Source organism: Brassica napus, chromosome A8 (genome assembly GCF_020379485.1).
Source record: "Brassica napus cultivar Da-Ae chromosome A8, Da-Ae, whole genome shotgun sequence".
NCBI classification, from domain to species: Eukaryota; Viridiplantae; Streptophyta; class Magnoliopsida; order Brassicales; family Brassicaceae; genus Brassica; species Brassica napus.
Window position 1 is genome coordinate 10,894,140 of NC_063441.1, and position 22,020 is coordinate 10,916,159.

General features: G+C 36.2%; 4 protein-coding genes across 7 annotated transcripts; 1 reads left to right on the top strand and 3 right to left on the bottom strand.

Moving 5' to 3' along the window:
• The first annotated feature begins 2,198 nt into the window (after window positions 1–2,198).
• On the top strand, window positions 2,199–5,656 carry LOC106360704. Of its 3 annotated transcripts, none has more exons than XM_013800346.3 (13): window positions 2,199–2,796; window positions 2,863–2,948; window positions 3,041–3,147; window positions 3,224–3,350; window positions 3,442–3,536; window positions 3,654–3,777; window positions 3,930–4,010; window positions 4,099–4,197; window positions 4,275–4,439; window positions 4,691–4,831; window positions 4,912–4,959; window positions 5,104–5,232; window positions 5,294–5,656. In XM_013800346.3, exons 2-13 carry the CDS (start codon window positions 2,871–2,873, stop codon window positions 5,525–5,527), a joined length of 1,428 nt encoding a protein of 475 aa, XP_013655800.2. In that variant the 5' UTR covers window positions 2,199–2,796; window positions 2,863–2,870; the 3' UTR covers window positions 5,528–5,656. The 3 variants fall into 3 exon arrangements, with proteins under 3 accessions (XP_013655800.2, XP_013655799.2, XP_048594641.1); XM_013800345.3 differs by having other exon boundaries at window positions 2,863–2,944; XM_048738684.1 differs by lacking the exon at window positions 2,199–2,796 and having other exon boundaries at window positions 3,038–3,147.
• A 10-nt stretch (window positions 5,657–5,666) lies between these two features.
• On the bottom strand, window positions 5,667–7,175 carry LOC106360705 (ras-related protein RABB1c). Its single transcript, XM_013800348.3, has 5 exons — window positions 6,957–7,175; window positions 6,700–6,839; window positions 6,520–6,602; window positions 6,199–6,403; window positions 5,667–6,011 (listed from the first exon to the last, which is right to left on the bottom strand). Exons 1-5 carry the CDS (start codon window positions 7,000–7,002, stop codon window positions 5,853–5,855), a joined length of 633 nt encoding a protein of 210 aa, XP_013655802.1. The 5' UTR covers window positions 7,003–7,175; the 3' UTR covers window positions 5,667–5,852.
• Window positions 7,176–8,767: 1,592 nt separating this feature from the next.
• Window positions 8,768–13,433, bottom strand: LOC106360707 (putative WEB family protein At4g17210). The gene is made up of 2 exons (XM_048738687.1): window positions 12,642–13,433; window positions 8,768–12,555 (listed from the first exon to the last, which is right to left on the bottom strand). Exons 1-2 carry the CDS (start codon window positions 12,810–12,812, stop codon window positions 11,164–11,166), a joined length of 1,563 nt encoding a protein of 520 aa, XP_048594644.1. The 5' UTR covers window positions 12,813–13,433; the 3' UTR covers window positions 8,768–11,163.
• A 241-nt stretch (window positions 13,434–13,674) lies between these two features.
• Window positions 13,675–16,398, bottom strand: LOC106360706 (scarecrow-like protein 13). Of its 2 annotated transcripts, none has more exons than XM_013800350.3 (2): window positions 16,244–16,398; window positions 13,675–15,537 (listed from the first exon to the last, which is right to left on the bottom strand). In XM_013800350.3, exon 2 carries the CDS (start codon window positions 15,495–15,497, stop codon window positions 13,905–13,907), a length of 1,593 nt encoding a protein of 530 aa, XP_013655804.1. In that variant the 5' UTR covers window positions 15,498–15,537; window positions 16,244–16,398; the 3' UTR covers window positions 13,675–13,904. The 2 variants fall into 2 exon arrangements, with proteins under 2 accessions (XP_013655804.1, XP_048594643.1); XM_048738686.1 differs by having other exon boundaries at window positions 16,231–16,382.
• Between the last annotated feature and the right edge of the window lie 5,622 nt (window positions 16,399–22,020).

Below are 22,020 nucleotides of genomic sequence, written 5' to 3' on the forward strand. Positions count from 1 at the left end.
GATATTAATGACGTATGCAATCTCTCGTGCACCAATATCAGCTTCACATGTCATAACTTCGGTATATCTTCGAGTGGAACCACATGCCATCATTTTGTCTAAGTTGGTGATTTAACAGTGTTATCCTTAAGAGTTAAAATGACAAGTTGTGTAAAAGAGGTGTGGATTTGCCAAATTATATAATACAATTCTACGGTTTTAGAATAAACTCGTTTAGTGAAATAATAATAATAATAATAATAATAATAATAATAATAATAATAATATTTTTTTATGATCTAGTCTTATGTATTTGATCGCATACACAAAAACAGAAAATTGTTTATAAGCTATTCGAATAAATTTTGATGTTTTTATATTTTTATACTCTCATTTCGGCAGATTTTTGGAGCAATCACAATTTCCTTCCTCTGAGATAGGATAAATTTTAAAGTTCTGGCCGACTTAACAATGAACACATGATAAACACAAACAAATCAGATTCGAAGTTACGAGTGTACTTTGTGGTCTTTGAAGTGGTATCTACTTTCAGCAAATTCCTGGAGCAATATCTTTTAATGTTTTGGCTATCTAAACAATGAACACAATCCAATTTGAAAATTATCGTTAGGCTTTTTTCGTGCTTGAATCTCAGCTTCTGTTTTTTTTCTCAGATCACTCAATGGCTAAAGATAGTTCACAAAAAATTGTGAGGGTATTTCGATTTAAAATTAGCTATGGCTGGTAAGAGATGACTGAGTTGGGCTGCATTTACCAAAGTAAAGAACAAATCCACTGTGATTCTCATGCGGAGGTAGTCAGAGATAGTGCTCAAGAATGCACAACTTATCTGCCAAAATCAAGAAAGAATGCGCTGTGATTCTCGTGCTGAGGTAGTCGGAGATAGGGCTCAAGAATGCACAAGTTTTGTTATAACTAAAAATGAAATTCGAATTTATAATTAAAATTGATTTGATATTAATATCTTTTTGATTATTAATATTTTTTAAAATGTTATATATTTGATTGATTAATTTAAATAATCAAATATGTCATATTAATTAATTAAATAGTTCTACTATGACTTGTGAACAATAGATAAAAATAGAAATTCTATTTAAGTGAAATAATAATAATAATTTCTTTCGTTTATGACTTATCAACAATAGATAAAAGGGCAATTCTCTCAAATAGACTTTTTTTTTTAATTTGTCACAAAAATAGACCCCAAAAACTAAAATGACAAAAATAGAATTTTTTATTTTAAAAATTTAAATTTTTTTAATTTTTAAAATTTGAAATCTTATCCCCAAAACCCCACTCCTCAACTCTAAACTCTAAACTCTAAACCCTAAATCTTAAACCCTAAACTCCACTCCTTTACTTTAAACCCTAATGTCTAGATTAATTAACCCTAAGGGTATAAGTGTATATTTACTTCTTTTGATAAAACATTTAAGTTTATTTTGGTATTTTTATTTTTAAGGTCTATATTTATGATAAAAAAATTTTAAGGTCTATCCTAAAAAATTTCTCTACATAAAATAGCGATTATGTTAATTAATTAATTAAATAGTAGATTCTTTAGAATTAAAATGACAAGGTGTAGAAAAAGGTAGAATCACCAAGTTATATACTAATTCTATGTTTTTTTAGAATAAACTCGTTTAGTGAAATAATAATAATAATTTCTTTCATTTATGATCCAGTCTTGTGTTTTGAGCGCATACACAAAAACAAAAAAAATGCTCATGAACTACTCAAATAGATTTTGATGTCTTTTTTTTTTTGCTAAATAGATTTTGATGTTTTTATATTTTTATATTCTTTTATAAATGCTCTGACGCATAAATCCGGTGTTCATGAGTTTAGTTTAGGGCCAGCTGATTTTATCTGCCAGAAGAATTATTTTGGAGCTATATATTTGGTAACTGTGAAATACGATTTAGATGGTTATCTCACAACTCAAATATAACAAATTTGACCTACCATCTAGATGATTATTACATGATGCTTAAAATGAAGTATATTTGATTGTTAGACGTCACATTAATATCACCCCTAAACTTTAAAAAGATTAGATACTTTCTTAATTTGATTAACATTTACAGAGCAAGAGACATGTCCATATATCACTGTCACTTAGTGAGCTGGAGAGGAAAGGAGCAGCAACCTCACGACGACTTTTCCTAAACACATAATCTAAGCTTTACAGATCCACACATCACTTATGATGAGCTGGAGACGAAAGGCACGCATTAGTGGCAGTGACCATAAAGACCCGTGTTCGAACTCCCTCAAAATAAACATCGTTTCTTTGTTACTTTCTCGACAACATCTCGAGATCTGAAACCTGATCCCTACCTTTTTCATTTCCCCTTCTCAAAAGTCGCGGCCTTTGAATAGTGTTCCTCTCTCATCAAATCTCAGTTTTCAAGTGTTGACTCATTTCAAGATCTGGCTTATGTCATTATTCCCTTTATAAAGCTTTCTTCTTTCTTCTTTCTTTTTTTAATCCCTTCCAGCTAGTACTACCGTAGTAGGTAACTTTTGGGTGGTCTTACTTGCTTTTCAGCAAAAAAAGCTGTCAACTTTCTTCTTGTCTTTGGGGATCTGAGCATCTCAGAAGCTTATATGGGAAATGGGTTTCTCGAAAGCATGATGCTTTCGCTGCCACTTGTAATCTCTTGCTGAAGACGAAGCAATGTGTAGGTAGGATGCAGAGTAGTTTATAGTTAGGTAGCTCATGAGTTCATTTGTACTTGGAGGACTCAAGATGATTGATCAGTTCATCAACTTTGTTATTCGCCCTCCCAGGTACCTTTTGCTTCTCTAAAGTCTCAACCTTTATTCCATTCAACTGATTGGTAGCTGTTGGAACAGGGCTGAGTATGATCCTGATCAGTATTTGTGGGAGAAGGACTTTAGCATCGGTGGCACAAAGTGTAAAAGGCAAGACTTGGAGGCAAGTATGATGTGCAAAACCAGTTACTGTCCTCTTCAATTAGTGGTTTCCTCATGTGGCTAATCTTAAAGGTCTTATGTTTTTTCTCTGAAGTAGCTTACAAATTCAAGGGGTCACACCTTGCGTTGCAGTCACTACATTCCTTCATCTTCTTTGGACAATACTACTCCTCTTCCTTGCGTTATATACTGCCATGGTAATAGGTACATAACTAAAGACTTTGCACACTCCTCTTCTTGGGAATGAATATTTGATGAATAAGAACTTCCATTTGATCAGTGGATGTAGGGCAGATGCAAATGAGGCAGCAATGGTTCTTCTTCCATCTAACATTACTGTTTTCACACTTGACTTCTCCGGTTCTGGCTTATCTGATGGTGATTATGTTAGCCTTGGCTGGCATGAGGTGTGTTTTCCTTGTTCTTACTTACTTCCATAGCCTTCTCTTTCTCTTCCAAATAGTTACACTAACCTTTTGCCTGTTAAACTTAAGCTAGAAAGATGATCTCAAGACTGTGGTTTCTTACCTGAGAAGCAGCAATCAGGTGTCTCGTATTGGACTTTGGGGACGGTCTATGGGTGCAGTTACCAGGTTACTTCTTGAACTAGCTCTTAATGTCTCATCAGCTTTCTTAATGTCTGTGATCTGGAATGTGTTCCTTGTGTGGCTCTCTTCATCATTTAATGAAGTTGTTAATGAAATGTGCAGCCTTCTCTATGGAGCAGAAGATCCTTCAATTGCTGGAATGGTCTTAGACAGTGCATTCTCAAACTTATTTGATCTTATGATGGAACTAGTGGATGTTTACAAGATCAGACTTCCTAAATTCACAGTATGCTCTCTTTTTCCCCCAAGTCATATTCTTCATTGCTTATATCTTCACATGGCTACAAGAGTCCAAGAAGATAGTTCCCTCTCTTATCCCTTCCAATGATGATAGCATACTGTAGACATTCTGAAACTCTTATCTCACTTTTCAATCAGGTTAAAGTGGCTGTACAGTACATGCGGCGAGTAATTCAGAAAAAGGCCAAGTTTAATATCATGGATCTCAATTGTCTCAAGGTGTTATTTAGTTACCTCTTTCTATATTCTTATTCAACATTTGCTCCAAATAATCTTAGCATGAGCTTTTCGATTTCTGTTCCCCCAGGTTTCACCAAAGACTTTTATTCCAGCTTTGTTTGGGCATGCAAGCGGAGACAAATTCATCCAACCTCATCACTCTGACCACATTCTCAAGTGCTATGCGGTTAGATCAAAGTTGCTATCTTTTTTGCATTCATGTCAGTGTTGTTTTTAATGTTATGTAGTAATCTTATAATGCAGGGAGACAAAAACATCATCAAGTTTGATGGTGATCACAACTCCTCACGGCCGCAGTTTTATTATGATTCAGTGTTAATATTCTTCTACAATGTTCTACGCCCGCCTCAAGTTTCTTCAGCTTGCTCATCTAAACTTGAAAGTTATAGCGCTGCTGGTTTGGACGAGGTAGTTTGCACTCCTCCTCTGGATCAAGCAATCCAAATATCATGTCTGTTTATATGTCTACACTTAGATAGTATATAAACATAAAGATCTTGCCTAGACATTCTACTCGAGTCACTTACAAGGTAGCTCAAAATAGATGAGGGTTAAGAACTTGTGGTCACACAGCATTATGGATTAATCTCAATTACAGTTAGCATGGTGAAATATGATGCACATGAATCTAACTGCTTGGTTTTTCCTTGTACTGCCAGAATTTTCTGTATGAGATCATCTCTGGGCTTCGTTCGGCATGTATCGATGTTGCAAGTTCTTCTTCTTCTGCACCTCCTGCCTCTCTAACAACAAAGCCAACAAATGAGCTCATCTCAGAAGCCATGCCCATTATGGATACTGTATATTTTCTGTTGCATGAATTTTTATTTTCTTTTGCTTTGATTATTCCTTTTGATAAATCAAATCATTAATGAAACAGGATGACTTGCTTGTAGCAGACAATGATCAGAACATTGATGAACCTGAGGTAACTGGAGCATGTGGAAACACACAATTAATATATATATATATATATATGATGACTTAGAGCTCCTTTTAAATGGAGTCCCTCAAGTGTTAGCCTTTATGAACCTTGCTGACATTATAGGTTTTGACTGTTGTTATTTGGCAGGGGATGCCTATTGATCAGTTTGAAGAAGGATGTTCATTCACAAGCTCTAACAGGGAAAGCTGGGGTAGATGCTCTTCACTAGGAGGCTCTGAAGAAGATGAGAGCTTGGCTGTCGGCGAGGGTGATCAGGTTAATGTTCTTTGAATCTTATACGAAGATGTTTGGATAGTTTCTGATTCATGCCTTCCAGGTCGAGAAAGCTGATATTGGAAACACAGAACAGAAGCCAATAGAGTCCACTAGACAACAAGAAGAAGAAGAAAAAGAAGAGAGGAAGGAGAAGAAAATGAAGAAAGGAGTTGAAACAGATGCAAAGAAGCCTAAACGAGAGAAACTGGAAAGGTTAGAGGCTTTCAGCAAAAGACTCAGGCTTGGCATCATAAAGCGAGTAAACCATGGAAGACACCGTTCTTCGCAACCTTAACAACAAAGTTCAACAAAATACTCTAAATTTGTTATATATGTTCTCTGCATCTTGCCATGTACACATGCAGCAAATCAAATATGTACTACCGTATCGATTGTCATTGCAAATGGACTACATTCCTAATCATATCCTTAGATAATCAAACACACTTCTTTTAGATAAATTAATAATCCGTCCCGAGCTTCACCAGAACACAAGTCACCAAATCGAAAATCAAATGGATTTACAACTGTAGAAAAAAAGAATCACAGAAGTTTTTGTTCACATCATTATGTGATGATTGTTTTATACGTGAAGATATAGACACACCATTATTAATAGATTAGCCGCAGCAACCTCCTTGCGGTGTGGATCCGTCTCTACCACCTGATGGCCCAGGGATTCCTCCATATCCAACTTTAATTCCGTACGACTCATTTGACACATCAAACACACCATCTTCAATCTTCTTGTATATTGTTGCCGCTGTCTTAATAAATGCCTGGCAAAATTTTAAAAGCACCAACAAATCATGATTAGTAGTTCTACTCGTGTGTGAATAGTAGGGAGAGTTATTCTATAAGTTATGCCTAAATCTAATTCTGGTATTATATGTTGATACTTCTCATATATGAGAGGTTTACATTGGAGACTAGAGAAAGCATGTGGGTAACAAAACGCTCGTATACCTCTTCAACGTTCTGAGCAGTCTTGGCAGAGGCCTCCATGAAAATAAGACCGTGCTCCTTTGCAAACTGCTCACCTTCCTCTGTGGTGACTGCCCTTCGGCTGGAAAGATCACACTTATTCCCAATGAGCATAATGGTCATATTAGCGTTAGCATGCTGCCTTGCATCCTCTAGCCAGCTGGCTAGATGGTTAAATGTCTCCCTCCTGCAAAAATACAGCTGAAGTCATTATTATTATGTCAAGAGATCATGCTCAACTTCTAAAAAAAATGCTTTCATAATCAAAGTCAGTTCATGATGAGAAGAAGATTAAAAACGGACCTAGTGATATCGTAGACAAGCAAAGCCCCTGCAGCACCTCTATAGTAGGATCTTGTAATAGACCTAAATGATTCTTGACCAGCCTGCAAGAATATAAAGATGATGGGGAACAAATCAAACACCAATGATATTTCATGAAAAAGGAGATTCAAGGCTTAAAGAGGAGGAGGACGAGAGTACGGTATCCCAGATCTGGAGTTTGAGGGGCTTGTTGTCGATGGTGATCATCCTAGCCCCAAACTCAACACCGATGGTGAGATCATGCACCGGCTGAAACCTCTTGTCCGTGAACTGAAGCAGAAGGCATGATTTCCCCACTCCTGATACACAAACCAATCATCTCAATTCCTAATGAACTAGATTCAGATCAATCATTGAATAGGTCACAGTGATCTCAATGGATTTGAAACGAAAGGAAGACGAAGGAGTTACGTTACCAGTATCGCCGATGATGATATACTTGAAGAGATAAGCGTATGACATTGGAGCTGAATAAATCGAAAAATCACGATGAAGACGAGAATTGTAGAGAATCTCTTTCTTCTCTCTCTGTACAGACGGGAATTTGTTAATTTCCAGCTAATCCAACGAAGCATCAACCTGTGTATTATTACCCGCTCTATACAAACTTTATGGCGTTTCCGAATTTAGTAATCACACTGCGTGACGCTATTTTGAATGAAAGACATCATGCAGTCTCTTCACTAAAAAAAAATGAGAAGAATTCTGAGGGTTGAATAGGTTAGGTGCTGTGAGTGGTCAAAGACTCAAAGGTCAAAAATATAACACTTAAGGAAAAAGCAGCTTCACAGTTTAAACTGAGATGCACGTAAAATGGTGAATTGTTTGTGTTGAAGCTTTATGCAGTTCTCTTTTAAGAACTCAGATTGTAGAACTGGATTTTTCAAAAAAAAAAAAAAATTGGATTTTTCATTGGTGCATAATGCAGTGAGCTCAAGTCGATTGATGTGGGTTCATAGAAATTGTAATTGGTAACTTGGTGCAATCATAATATAAGTGAATAGTGTAGTGCACCCTTTAATAAAAAAAATATAGAAAAATAACATATATGAATTTATCTATACTATTTTTAATTATTTTATAAACCATTTTTTAACACTCAATAAACTAGAAGAATGAGTCCAAATATTAATGAAACATGGTCATTCCAGTTGCGAGATGATGCGTACACATCTCAATGCAGTATAACCAACTGCTTAGTTGCAATCTTCCTCAGCCTCGCTTCACGTTTAAGCCTCAACATCTCCTCCTTATCATGCTCACCTAAGCTGATAATAAGAGCATGTTTAACGCTGTATCTTAGATAAGTCTCTTAAGATAATTATGATTTAAAAAAAAAAGAAAAATTACAATTAACACAAGGGACGTCTCTTAATTAGGCGATGCAATAAACGTCTCTTAGCGTACACGTGTTGCTCTCTCTTCTCTTCCTCTCTGTTTCTCTATCTCTTCATCTCGTGTCTGCTCTAAGAGCATCTCCAAAAAGACTCTCTATTATAGAGTTTTGCAAACTCTATATTTGAAGTTTCAAGGTGTTCTTCTCCAAAAGGAAAACTTCAAATTTAACTTCAAAACTATTTGTAATTTACATTATGCTCCTTATATTTATCATAACTAATATAAATCCATAAAACTTTTGTAGATAACTAGCACATATATAAAAATATTATAGTAATATTAATTAATAAAATATTACATTAAAATATAAAATTATAAATAGAAATACATAATTAAATATTAAACTACAAGGAAAATACCACATTATTACATAAAATTATTTTATTAATGCTCCATTTTCGGTTATACAAAATTTGTTTGGACAATATTTTAGAAGTTCCGGAGAAAAAATTTACTAGACTATTAGTGTTGATGTAATATTTAAATTTTTATAACAATTATGTCTTCATGTATATATCTTCTTAAAAGAATTATTAAGTTTCTTTTGTAATATTCTTTTTGTCTAAATTTAGTTTTAAAATATTATAAATCTTTATTTTGATTTTTAAAAAAACTTTTATATGTAAAATTTTAATTTATAAAAATAAATTTGAAATATTTAAAATTTACAAAAGTTTTAAAAATTAAAACCATGAATGAAAAATACTTAAGAATCATAAATGTGATGTATAATTAATTATAAGGACCAAAATGCAAATAAAAAGATGAAACTTCAAATTTAGAGTTTTGAGTAGTGAAACTTCATATTTGAAGTTTCACTTCTTAAAACTCTAAATTTGAAGTTTTGAAGTTCCTTTTTGGAGAGCCAAAAACTCTATATTTGAAGTTATAGAGTTTCTTTTGGAGATGCTCTAAGCCATTGATCGGACCTCCGTTTGATGCTTGATTGATTTAGAATCGATGTTTGATTGATTTAGAATCGGGTCAGATGGGTGGGATTGGTGATCCGGGAGCACTCGGGGCTTACTTTAGAGGAGGTCAGAGAAGAAGTTCTTCTTCTCCGAGGATCCAAGAGTGTTGGAGGCGGCGTGTACGTTGTCTGGGTTTGGGTTTCCTAGGAATAAGCTAGGGAGGTTGTATAAAGAGGAAAGGTCTGTTTTTTTTTTGGCAGATTGGGGATGCGATTGGTTTGGTGCTGGGTAGGTTGAATGGGGTGGGGTTTAGTACTGTGGCTGTGGCTGGTGTTTGTTTAGCGTTTCCGAGTGTTCTGCGTGGTGGTGTGAAGAGTGGTCACATGTAATCTTACATGTAATCTTGTGAGTTTGAGTTTGTTGATTCATTGGTGAATAGCACAAGTGTTTTTTTTAAGAACTCCTAATGGGGTTTTACCATTGATGCAAAGAAAACAAAACTACTTTAACAAGGTCTCTTAAAAAAAATTTAGTAATTAAATATTACTTAAGAGACACAATTGGATCTTTCCTCACTTTGAAAATATGAAGTGTGTAATGCTCGTATACTTTGATAATAATATACAACTAGAAGAATGGGTCCAAATATTAATGAAACATGGTCATTCCAGTTGCGAGATGATGCAGACACATCTCAATACAGTATGTTTTCTATTCTCTTCCTATTAATATAAATATACTTTAATTATTTTATATTGATACATGTGAAGACACTACATGGAATTAAGCGCTTGAAGTCCAACTTTGATGAAGATATTAATTCTAAATTGTTTGAGATTTTCTATGCTCATCCTTACCTAAGCTGTGTGCATTTGTTTGAGAATGCACTGCGACGTTACTCCGACATAGTGCTCTTGAAAACTCTACAAGCATGTGTCACCACCCACGGAAGACATGAAGAGATCGGTATTACCGGCTTTCTGCGAAAGAGATATTCATTGTGACTAAAATCACAGAAGACTCCCTTTGGACATATCTCGCGGCCACCGTAATAATGATTACACAAAGGCTTCAGCCTCATCATGGTTTTGTATTGGAGAATGAAATGGTTATTGCTAAAATTATTTAAACTTTTATACTCTTTTAAATTGTTTTATAAACCATGTTTTCAACACATAGTAAGCTCTTTAGTTAAAGAAATGTTGAAGTAAAAAAGTTGCCAACCAAATCATACTTATCGAGTCAGCCTGAAACTTCTTAATTCAACCTTGTCATATCTAAAAATAACATAAAAGAAGCATCACATAAGAATTAACCAGTGTAAATACTAACCATTTACCTCTTTGGCTTAATTTCTTCATTGCTCTGACTACTGTCCAAGTGAGTCATCAGCATAGCCAGCTGCTTAGCTGCAATCTTCATCAACCTTGCTTCACGTTTAAGCCTTAACATCTACTCGTTATCATGCTCATCCAAGCCCATAATCATGTTCCTGAAGTGTGCAATGCACGTACATCTCTATTTGTGATATAATACACAATCATGTTTTCTATTTTCTTTTGGTTAATTGTGTCAGTATATCTTACCGTTAGCAAGTTAAAAACATCTTTCATATATACAATCTTGCATCTGAGAAGTCATCTTTTTGTGAACGTCACATTGCCTTCAATGGGTAAGGTTTAAAACTCTCACACTATACTAAATCAAAGTTTTGTAATTTTCACCGTTAATTAAACTTCCTTTATACGTAAATAATACACAAATTGTTGATACATTTGGGAACAAAGAGAGCTACATCAATATAAACGTATTATTTACATCTGTAAAAGATTAAGAGGCTAATTTCTGCAAGGTTTTGAGGATATGATTTTAATGTTACACGACTAGGACCAATTTAAATTCCATAAACAATTGTTCAATGTGCTAAATATACTTTATAATAAAATTAGCTATATCAAGTTTTTAGATGTTAGTTGTGATGTAATGGTTTAAATCCCATCTAAACATTTTCTAAATGTTTACGTTCAAACCATGCAAAATGGAATCTGAAAAATTAGAAATGACCATATGAAAAAAAATTAACCTAGAAATAACGGTTGTGTCATGTATGCATGTGGTTGTCCACTATGGTATGGTGTCCAGTTTAACATTCTAACATGAAGAGAACAAAGATGCCCTTGAAAATCTATCTTTCAAGTCTTTGTTCTAGTGTTATTGCACTTATGAACAACTCTGAGTAATTATCAATTTATCCAAAAACATATATGGACATATTCTAGTACTTCTCTAAATACCTAAACATCAATAGCATCTGCTACAACTCTTGTGGTTTCCATTTTCTAAGTTCAGCATCGACGATGCAGTGTGCTTCCTCTGCGATCTCTGCGTTTCTCAATGCAGAATCAATAGCCTCCTCTACCTCTTCCATCTCTTTCATCTTCTCCTCCAACATCATCTCCCCTTCTACTCTGCTCTCCTTGATCTCTTCCAGCTGAACAGCAACCGTTTTGGCCTTGTACTGAACCATTCTCTCTGACTCTTCATGCTTCCCTCTCAACTCCTCGTACTCTTTCAATGATATTCTAATCTTCTTATCAGGCTCATTGTGAGTCAAACTCTCCTTCTTATCAGTAAGCACTCTCATGTCTTCCACGGCTCTCTTCTCCGCGGTTTTCGCTTTCGCCACCGCTCTTCCAACTATCTCTAGCTGCTTCACTGCTTCACCCATCACTGTACGCCTGCCTGATGTTTCTCTCCTGAGTTCATCCACCTGCATCCTCATCTCCTCCGCTTCTTGTCTTGTCCTCTCAGCTTCACTGATGATTTCATCGACCTTTCGACTCGCTTCAACCCATTCTACTTCTTCAAAAGCTTCTCTCTCGTTCTCCTTTCCCTTCAGATCTCTGTTCTCTCTCTGCACACCATCCAACTCCACCGTGAGGGATCCCACCAAGCTTCTGTATGATATTTCTTCATCAAAAATCTCACGCATCGCGCTCTTAGCCTCTTTTAGCTCCATAGCAAGTTTGATCTCCTCTTGTAAAAGCTCGTTCTCCGCAGATATCTCCTCCAGCTCATCTATATCTTTCCTCAGCTCAGGGTCACACCCTCGTCTCAGATCCTCCAGCCTCAGCTCAGCCTCTCGTTTCATATCCCCGTAAGTTTTCCCCATGTCCATTCTCTCCTCGTTGATCTTTTCCTCTTCCTTTTGTATCCTATCAGCACCTGACTTCAACCTCTCAGCAGCGTCACACATTTCAGCTATCTCATGCGTCATGTCTCTGATTTTTTGGGAGTTAACCACTGTTGCGCACTCTGCTTCATCTGCTCTTTGAAGCTCTGATAGCCTCTCTTCCACGGAAATGCTGAACTCTTGTTTTATCTCCGCGAGCTTTTGCTTGGCCATGAGTAGCTCCGCGGTGGCTAAAATGTAATTCTCTCTTGCGCGCTCTGTTTCTTGGTTTTGGGATTGGAGTTTTTCTAACCGTTGGTTCATTGTGTGTTTGGTTAGGATGGCAGATTTTTTGGATTGTTTAGTGGCTTCTAGTTTAGCCCTCAAGTCAAAGGCCTTTCGCTGTGCAGAGTCGAGAGCAGAGAGAGCTCTTGCTTTGGCTTTGACAGAGGTATCGAGACAGAGCTGGACTCTGTCCATTTCTTGTTCTGCTAACAGAAGCTGTGTCTCTTTTTCCGACACATCCGTTGTGTCCTTAAAAGAATAAAGAAAGAAAGAAAACCACTTCACAAAGATGCAAAATGGGAATGAGAGAAGGAGCCAGAGAAGAGTGAATGTACCTGAGAGGATAAGGAGGAGAGACGCGGTTGTTGCTGCTTTGAGAAGCTAGCTTGACGAAATAAACTAACGGCGTCTCTAACGGATTGGAAGGGAGGACGAGTGTCAATCTCTCCCACCTCACTCATCCGAGGAGGAGTCTCCACCGGAGCATCCGCTCTGATCTTCGCCATAGATCCTCTCTCTTGACACAAAATGTTTCGTCTTGTTTGACGTGTTGAAGCAGAGAGAGAGAGAGAGAGAGAGTTTGATGTTGGTCCTCTGGATCTTGCGTCTTCCAAATAATGAAGCAGAGGCTCGCCATGTTTTTCGCTTTTTTGTCACTCTAAGGCCTTCATTTTCCTTTCCTTCGTCCATTCTTCTGTTTTTTTTTGGTAAACTCGTCCATTCTTCTGTTTATAGATATCAATTCTTTTTTTTTTTTTTGTAACATCAATTCTTTGAATTCTAAAATAAGAAACCTTGAAATATTTAGAAATAATATCAAAACGTAATATAGTAGATACTAGAAGTTTTAATTTGCCCGTTTTAGTAAATACAAACCAAGGTTTCTTTGTATAAGTGGAAGTCGCTCAATTCCCTCTTTGACTTATAAGGAATTGGACTCTTCTTCTTTGGTTCCAAGTCTTCTGGTTGTTTTTTTTTTTTTTTTTTTTTTGTCAACAAGTCTTCTGGTTGTTTAGTTATAACTTATTGGATGAAACAGCAAATGGTGATGGAAAATTAGACAAACAACAGTTAGCAAGAATCATAACTGATATCATATAGGGTGAGTAAAGTTTTTTTTTTTTTTTTGATCAACGGGTGAGGGATGTTTAAATAGACCAATTTAAATGGGACTGACCTGCTCCATTTTAACATCTCTACTTGAATGAAAAAGAATAAAAGTGGAGACGATGACTTAGTTTTGTGGGTTGGTTGGTGAACTTCTTCTAAGGCTTACCAGACAGAACCACAATCTGGCCTGTAAGTTTTGGTCTGAATATGTTTACTTCAAACCTTTTGGTTCAGCACTCATACAATTATTACAGAAGATTAAGTAATGCTTTGGTTATAGTTCACTAGTAACACCCACTCCCACAACAGCAGCAAATTTACAGGAGAAAAAACAACCACCACCAGGTTTGCTGTGTATACAAATATATATAACTAGTTGACTTGTAATTTGTGTTACAACTTAAAACATCATTACACATCCTCAAAAATTTACAGGCTGCCAGATGTGTACTCTTCTTCTTCATCCACTCTCAGTTCACCACCATGTCCTACACAATCTGATTCAGGTTTGGTTTCCAAGCGGAACATGTAGCCATGGGTCTCCTCTTCCAAAAGAGATACAACGCTCCATCACTCCCTCCTAGTTTATAGTTTTTATCGTAACCTTTCAGCATCTCACTCGCCGCAAACGCCGCGGATCCGCCAACCGGCCATCCCACGAACCCTGCCATCATCATTCTCACCCTCCACTTCCCAAGCACCTCGTGTCTCTCAACTCTCTCCCTCTCCTCGCACGCTATCATGTTCACTATATCCCTCGCCACACAGTGCTGCTCCGCGCTGATCCTCTGCTTATCATCCCTCGGCCTCGCCGCATCGATCGACTCAAACATCGCCGTGTAGTAATCAAGCGTCTCCGCGAACCGCGACAGGAAAGGCGACGTGTTGGTGTTGGATTCTTGCTCCACCAGCGTCACGAGCCTCGGTCCGAGGCTCTTGATCAGATGGAGCAGCCTGTCTCTATGATTCTCCACGCTCACGCTCTCGTCGGGCATGTGGTGCAACACGTAAGGGAAGTTCACCACGACGGCGAACCCAGGCTCCACACCTAGGTGTTCCCTGTGGACCTCGCACCCGGACATGATCGCGTCGTGAAACTCAAACGGCACGCCGCACGACTTCGCCATGTTGGCGAGCTTCTCACCTACCAAGGTGAGTCCTCCCCCACGGGCGTAGTAAGACTGTGAATCATCCACGCCCGTGACACGCAGCAACGGTGGCCCACCGGGGCGTTTAGCAAGCTCGTGGATGAGGAACATGTACTGTGATCCCTGCGCGATCTGGAAATCGATGACGTGGATTCTGTTATCACCAGCCGTTGCTTCTAAGATGGCAGCGTTTGCGGCTGTGTACGCGAACTTCCAGTAAGGGCAAATCTCATAGAGAACCCCCATGTAAGACATGAGTTCTCTCCCCGTTGGTTCGTTGCACTTCAAGGCTCTGTATATATTCCCTCCAGACCCTTCAAGCCTCGCTCTAAGCCCTTCCGCCATGTAAGCGCCTAGACGTTGGATAGGACTTCCTGAGACCGACACCATCTGTTCCAAGACGTCGATGAACCCACACGCTGTAGCGAAGTCCCCGTCAGCGACCGCACGAGCTCCCTCTAGTAGCACCTCTTTCAAGTCTAGCTGTGGAGTCAACGCCAGGAGCTCGTCCCAGTTCCATGACTTCCCTGCAGCTGGGCTGAAGCCTGAGTATTCTTCAACTTTGGGGTCAGAACTCAGCAGCGTGTCCTCGAGTTCACGGATCTTGCTCTTGACCCCGGCTTCGTCGTAGATGTAGGAAGACGCCGCGGTCAAGGAAGATTCATACACGTTTTCAGGGGAAGGATGTGGATCAGAGATGCATGAGTGAGAGCCCTGAGGAGAAAACGGGCTCCGGCCAGATTTGATGCTCACAGAAGAAGGGGAGTCATAGGAAGGAAGAGTAGTACCAGAAGCAGTTGATGATTCGAGGGTGAAGAAGCTTTCTTTGGAGGAGCCATTGTTGTCTATCATTTGAAACTGAGGTGAACAGTGTGGTTGAGGATACAGCATGTGAAGTCCAGCTGCACTGTGATGTTTCTGAGATGTTTGCATATTCTTTATATTAATGTCTCTTTTGTTTGACTGAACCGACCTGTCTCCATGGAAAGGAAGAGAAGGACAAGTGAGGCTACAGCAGCGTACAAGCAACTTAAACACAGACAATATTATTTGTGATAGAAGAAAATAAAGAGTCTAGTTCTTGTGAACAATTTTTCCAGACGTATGCGACAAGAATGTAGTCAAAAGTCAAAACCCATTTGCAAAGACTGCTCCTTGTATTCAATCAATCAATCAATCAAAGGGGTCATCAGAAAAAAAAACAGATCTAACATCTTTCAGGAACACAAAGAACGGTTTTTGGTAGAGCCTCAAGATCTCTATTACCAAAAATAGAAGCCTTTCAGTCTCTCTCTACAGAAATCAAATCAGTTCGAAGGTTAGGAGTCAAACCCTAAAAATCAGGGATTCAACTATTGGATTGAAAAGATTAAATTTGACGCTAAAAGTCATGATTTTTATACATTCTGCACTTTTGATAATACAAGACAAGACATAGACAAATTGATTTTGGCTACTTATACAATCTCATATCCTTCACACCTAAAACAACCAAAAGGCACATAAGACCTAGGATTCAAAAACCCTATGATCAAAGGCCTAAAACAGAGTTAAAATAGATAAGAAGAAAATAGTTTCATGGTATAAGGAAGAAAAAAAAGAGTAAATGGAACTGAAAAGTGTTGACATGACAAATAAAGGAGAAAGGGAGTAGTGCATAGATTACCACGAAAGCTAACCTTAAGGAGAGACCCTGGAGGGATTGGTGTGGAGATTGCTGGAAGGGAACAGAGAGGAAGCAGAAGGTTTGATTGCATACTCAAGAATCAAAGGCTTGATGAGGAAGAAGAGGATATAAAAAGTGCAAAATGTCATGACCCTCTTGGACCTATTAAATGTCCCTTTTATTCCTTTTATTCACTTAAAATGCCACTCTGACCATTGACTTTTGGACGGCAGTAGTAGCTAGCACTTACCACTGTCTTTTTTTTATTACTCTTTTGATGTTATTTATCTACTATCTGTCACTTTTGCCATTGTAAATTTATTAATTTCTAATATGTTTCATGATTGATAAGAAAATAGCCAAATTATAGAATCTGATCTTATTAATTTAAAATGTATGATATATAAAGAATACACGATTTTTTTTAAAAAAATGATAGAAGTATAGCTCTAAACCGAAGTTAACCGGATCTATCCAAAGTGACTACTACAAGCTGATATGAAACTGCAGAAGAAAGCAACATCGCTAGAGTGAAACTTTGACTTTGGCTGCTACATCGCAAGGTGGCTGTTTCACCATCGGAGAGGCATTTTTTTTCTCAAAACGACGTGAAAGAGTACGTAAAAAAGGAAACAATGTTAAAAAGTTGATCTCCTTAAAGCCATAAATCTCATTAAATATCTAGAGAAATAATCTATTTATGGACTATACTTCATTATGGAGATTAATTTGGATTTTTCTATAAATTTGAAATATCTCTAATTTAATAAACAAAATATCAAAAGAAATAAAAAAATTTGGAAATCTTCGAAAAGATTTTGTGACATTCCGACCTTTTATGTACATGAAAATGTTTTTTACCAGAATTATTTGATTATTTATATTATTAATGTATTTATTTTCTGAATATTTTTCCATAAAAATTTAGAATTAATTAATCATGATTAATCTGAAATAATAGAAAGATAGATGATTTATTGGAAAATCATTTTCAATGCCTTTTCGAGCCTAAAATACAAAAAAAACACACATGGTGATTGTAGTATAAGTAAATAAATCTTTTGAACTTTTCGAACTTAATATTCTACCCGTTACACAAGATGAAATCTACATGCCGAAAGAGCGGACATAAAATCCATAAACTATGGACGGTTAGAGTTTAGATGTATGCATAAGTAAAGTCCCATAGCAAGGAAAATGCTTGAAAATTTTCATAGACATTTTAAAAACCTAAAAGGAAAAGAACAAAACAAATCACACGGATGAAGAGTAACCAGCAATGCAAGCAAAAGGGAGAAACAAGCTTTCCAAGAGAGAAAAAGGGAGCAACAAAATAGAATGTGCATCAAATCTAGGTTTATAGTTGACATTGGCCCATAGAGAATAAAGTGTGTACTACAAGTCTACAGCAAAACCATTGATTCTTTTTGCCATTCTTATTGAGAGTCGCGGTGGCTTTTCTATTCATTTTTTCTTTGTAGCACTGGCTTTTCTACTCACTCGTCTTGTAAATATACATATTCGTTTACTACGTACTAATAAATATTCAACAGGCGGACTTTTGTAACATCTCCTTAGATGTTTTTACACAACTTGTAAGAAAACTCTTAAAATATTATTCAGATCGAATGGATTTTATCCTTTGTACGGAGGTGTGATGGCAAAATAGTAAAAAGAGACGAACGTGAAGGGCAAAAGAGAACGCGTTTGCGTCACATCACACGCAATGCGTAGGAAAAAGGTCGAGGGGGATCAAGGGAGTTCCTGGAACATCCCAATCTCCTCTCACTCTCCGACACATTTCTTTTTCTCTTTTAACTTTTTTATTTTGTTTTGTTTAAGTCACTTAATGTAAAAAAAAGATATAGAAAGAGAGATATGAGTGTTAAAAAAAGGTAAAAGAGATATGGATACAAATCTATGTGAGTTGCATGGAAATCAGTATGCCAACAGATTGTATTTTGGCATATAAAAGGTGAGGAAACAGACTATAAATATAGAAACAAATCCTTTAAAACCTTTTCTTCTGCTTTCTTGCGTTTTCAAAATAAGTAAAAAGGGTAAAGGAGATGATGATGCGATGCGATGGAAAGAAAACCAATTGTCGTTCCTTTTCTTTGTAGAGATGCCACTGGCCCACAAAAAGAAAGGCTTACGTAAGAGCAAGAGACGTAGTATGTATAACCAATAATCATGGAGGCCCACCAAACACGGTTACTCTCTTTTCTTTATGTTCTTTATTACCAACGGTCCAACACCATTACTCTTCCCTTTGTTATATACTCATCATATTCAAACTTGCATTGTTAGTGGAGAAGTTGTTAGCAAGGTAAACTGCAATATTGTTAGTAGAAAAATAACTTGTTCGGTTAAAAGAAAAACTTGTAGTGCGCGTTTGCAATTTTTTCCTATAGTCAAATTTGTAAATCTATATAATATGTTTAAGTATCATCACGCATTTCTATATGGTGCAACACATCATGCATCTACAATAAAAACATTACTAATGATGATTTGATAATGAGGTCATTGATACATCAAATAAGAAAAAAAGGGAGGGATGTGAAGGAAACGTATCTGCTAGATGCTATAATCATTTACTTGACTATTTTACACAGCACACTTTTATAATTTGTTCATCTCAGTCTTCGATCATGTGGGCTCCACATGATTAGACCGAAAACCATACTACCGTCTGAGATTGAGAGCATGAGAGACGACACATATCAAGTGGACAGCAAAAAGGTGAAAGCTTACATTTTGATGAACTTTTGTTTTGTCTTTAAAAAAAATTATCCCACCCATATGCGCCATCCTTTGCTATCCTATGATCTAGGTCCTGCCTTTCCCTCTGGGCTCCTTGATAGCTTTACTCTTTTTTGAACTTGATTTGACTTTAACTCGTGAACATGTTACAGTGCTTCTCCTTGATAAACTCTCTTCCGCTGAATCCACCCTCTCAAAACTCATGCAGAACATAGCATAAGCTTTTCAAGTCTCGTCTATCTTGTGAACCAATGACCAGCAACCTGACCTCTTGTTTCTCAAGGCTACGAAGCGAGTACCATGGGATTCGTCTTGGTATAAGGAGAGGGGGGGTTAAGCATGGATTCAGATCTGCCTGAGCTAAATTCCTGATAAGCGTTCAAATAATATTAAGAGCGTTGCCAACTGTGTACAGAAGATTCGTAAAGGTTCCAACTTTTGATCCTCAGCTTAACAGTGAATCAAGGGAACAAGTCTGTGCTTGCCAGTAGTAACAGCTTCCTGACAAGTAGTTGTTCCCCTTCACCTGATGAGAAAGAGTGCTTTCAGATTCTCATTATATATAATATGGCTACTCAGGGGTTATGTAGAATAATACTGAATTGATGCTGCAAAAAAAAAGTTAAAACTCAGTTAACCATTATACTCAGAGATCCAAGTCCCAGAGGCTTATATGATACGTCAATTCTCTTTTATTAATCCCCAAACACAAATGATCCTAGACCAGACCCTTGTGCCTAAACCTCCCTGGCTGGTCCTTATTCATGCTCGGTAGCTCCCTCTCGCTTCGCAGAACCATAGATTGAGAGAGAGGGAGTTCTCGTGTCCAGCTTCTCGGGAATCATGAGCTCGACCCTCTTGCTCTTGGAGTTTTAACTTCTTCATCTCCATCATCTAACAGGCTTAACGGGTTTGGTTGTTTTGGATCTGACAATGGCCTTTAGATAAAGATGGCTTGTTGGATTTGAATTCAGTGGGGGAAGAGGAAGATAGATTTGAGTTGATTGAGGAAGATAACGATGATCTATTGTCGTAAGGATTGTGTAGGATTGTAGTTGCAGTGATTTCGAAATTGTGGAAGAAGAAGAAGTAGAGGGAGTTTGACTTCCACTCTCTTCATTTCAAAATTTTGTTCCGTTGTCTTTTATCTGATATGGGTTTTTTCATCTCTATTGGGTTCCATTATGGGCTCACAATTAATTGATTTTGCTATTTATTTATTTTCTTGAAGAAAAAAAAAACAAAATTTGGTATTTATTTGAATTTTGCTTCTGGTTTATTCATGTAATTAGTGATAAAATTCCGTATGTTTTAACATGTTTGACGGTGTACTCTACAGACATATTATTTAACAGAGTTTAGTTTTGTATCCATTTTAACTGAGGCTGTATACGCACATATTCATATACACTGTATTTTAGTTCTTAATCAAATTGGTGAAGACATTTTCTTAGAAACTGCAAATTTTTGTAGTTAAACGCACGGATTACCAAACTATATATGAAAACAGTAACTAAGTGTAATGGCTATGTGTTCCAAAAAAAAAAAGAGTGTAATGGCTATAAAATATGAATTGTAGTGTTGGTATAATAATGTTGATGCATCCTTCTGGCCTTCTGTCATTCAGAGATATTCCACTTAGTATTAAATTATTTTAAAGTTTATTTCCAAAGTTTTAATTGTCAGCAAATATATAAAATTGTTAGATGTCAATCTTGTCATTATCAACCATTCCCATGTTCCACTCCACTTTGATTGCCCTGGCTTTTGAAGTTTTCATTTTGTAGATAAACAAACCAAAATTACAACCTAACTGTGAACCAAACATGTTTTATATTTAAAATAAAACAAAAATATATATTAGCTGTAAAAAATATTTATTTCATATCTTAATATTTAATTCCTTGGATGGTTTCAGAAATAATTACACAGTTGCAAAATTAAAAGCTACATCTTAATTTTTAGGCAAAAATCTAAAATTACCACCTCAACCAATAAAATCTAAGTAACTTTTATTTTGCTAATAGCTGCATTTTTAAAAAATTAATAAAAATTTGAGAGAAAATCACAGCTAATTTAACTCACCTCTTGTTGTTAATAGAAAACTAGAAACAGTATATATTATTTCCTAATAAAAACGAATATTAAACGTAACTATGTAATTAAATAAGATAAAAACAGCAATATGTGCTATTACCAATTAAATAGAGAAGTGGGGAAAATGACGACAATGCCATCGTCTCTTCGAAAAAGAAGAGAGAATAGCCAAACAATATTCGTGCCTGCCTCCATATAAAATCCTTACTAATAAAAGGGACCTTTTGAGGCTCCATAGAGCGTCCACATCAGCAAAAAAAACTTCTCCCGAAAGATGACACGTGGCATAAAATATAGTTTTACATTTTAATATTACTAATTTTCGAAAATTATAAATAATATGTAAACATACATCATAAAAAAAATGGAAAAACTACATTAAACATATGTAAGATTATCATTTTTCGCTTGAAAAAAAGACGGCTTATCTCCATAATGTAACATTACCATTTTATAAAAAACAAAAAACATTATACATAATTTGGAAAATAATAAATATATGTAAACATACAACATAAAAAATGGAAATACTACATTAAACATATGTACGATTACCATTTTACATTTTTATTTAAAAAAAATAATATGTAAACATACAACATAAAAAATAGAAAAACTACATTAAACATATGTAAGATTATCATTTTTCACTAAAAAAAAAGACGACTTATCTCCATAATGTAACATTACTATTTTGTAAAAAAAATATTATACATAATTTTGAAATAATAAATAATATGTAAACATACAACATAAAAAATGAAAATACTACATTAAACATATGTAGGATTACCATTTTACACTAGAAAAATAGAAAAAACGGCTTATCTCCATAATGTAACATTACCATTTTTAAAAAAAATAAAAAAAACATAAATATAATTATTTGACTATTTGTCCAAGTTCTTCTATTAAATATTACCGTTT

What these genes read in the sequence shown, in the direction of transcription:
- LOC106360704 (XM_013800345.3), top strand. Translation starts at nt 2,726, where the DNA reads ATGAGTTCATTTGTACTTGGAGGACTCAAGATGATTGATCAGTTCATC. An exon ending in ATATACTGCCATGGTAATAG is followed by an intron (nt 3,148 to 3,223) that starts GTACATAACTAA and finishes CCATTTGATCAG; the next exon opens with TGGATGTAGGGCAGATGCAA. An exon ending in AGAACATTGATGAACCTGAG is followed by an intron (nt 4,960 to 5,103) that starts GTAACTGGAGCA and finishes GTTATTTGGCAG; the next exon opens with GGGATGCCTATTGATCAGTT.
- LOC106360705 (XM_013800348.3), bottom strand. Translation starts at nt 7,002, where the DNA reads ATGTCATACGCTTATCTCTTCAAGTATATCATCATCGGCGATACTG. An exon ending in TATCATCATCGGCGATACTG is followed by an intron (nt 6,840 to 6,956) that starts GTAACGTAACTC and finishes TTTGTGTATCAG; the next exon opens with GAGTGGGGAAATCATGCCTT. An exon ending in CTGCTCAGAACGTTGAAGAG is followed by an intron (nt 6,012 to 6,198) that starts GTATACGAGCGT and finishes AAATTTTGCCAG; the next exon opens with GCATTTATTAAGACAGCGGC.
- LOC106360707 (XM_048738687.1), bottom strand. Translation starts at nt 12,812, where the DNA reads ATGGCGAAGATCAGAGCGGATGCTCCGGTGGAGACTCCTCCTCGGATG. An exon ending in TCTCCTCCTTATCCTCTCAG is followed by an intron (nt 12,556 to 12,641) that starts GTACATTCACTC and finishes TATTCTTTTAAG; the next exon opens with GACACAACGGATGTGTCGGA.
- LOC106360706 (XM_013800350.3), bottom strand. Translation starts at nt 15,497, where the DNA reads ATGCAAACATCTCAGAAACATCACAGTGCAGCTGGACTTCACATGCTG.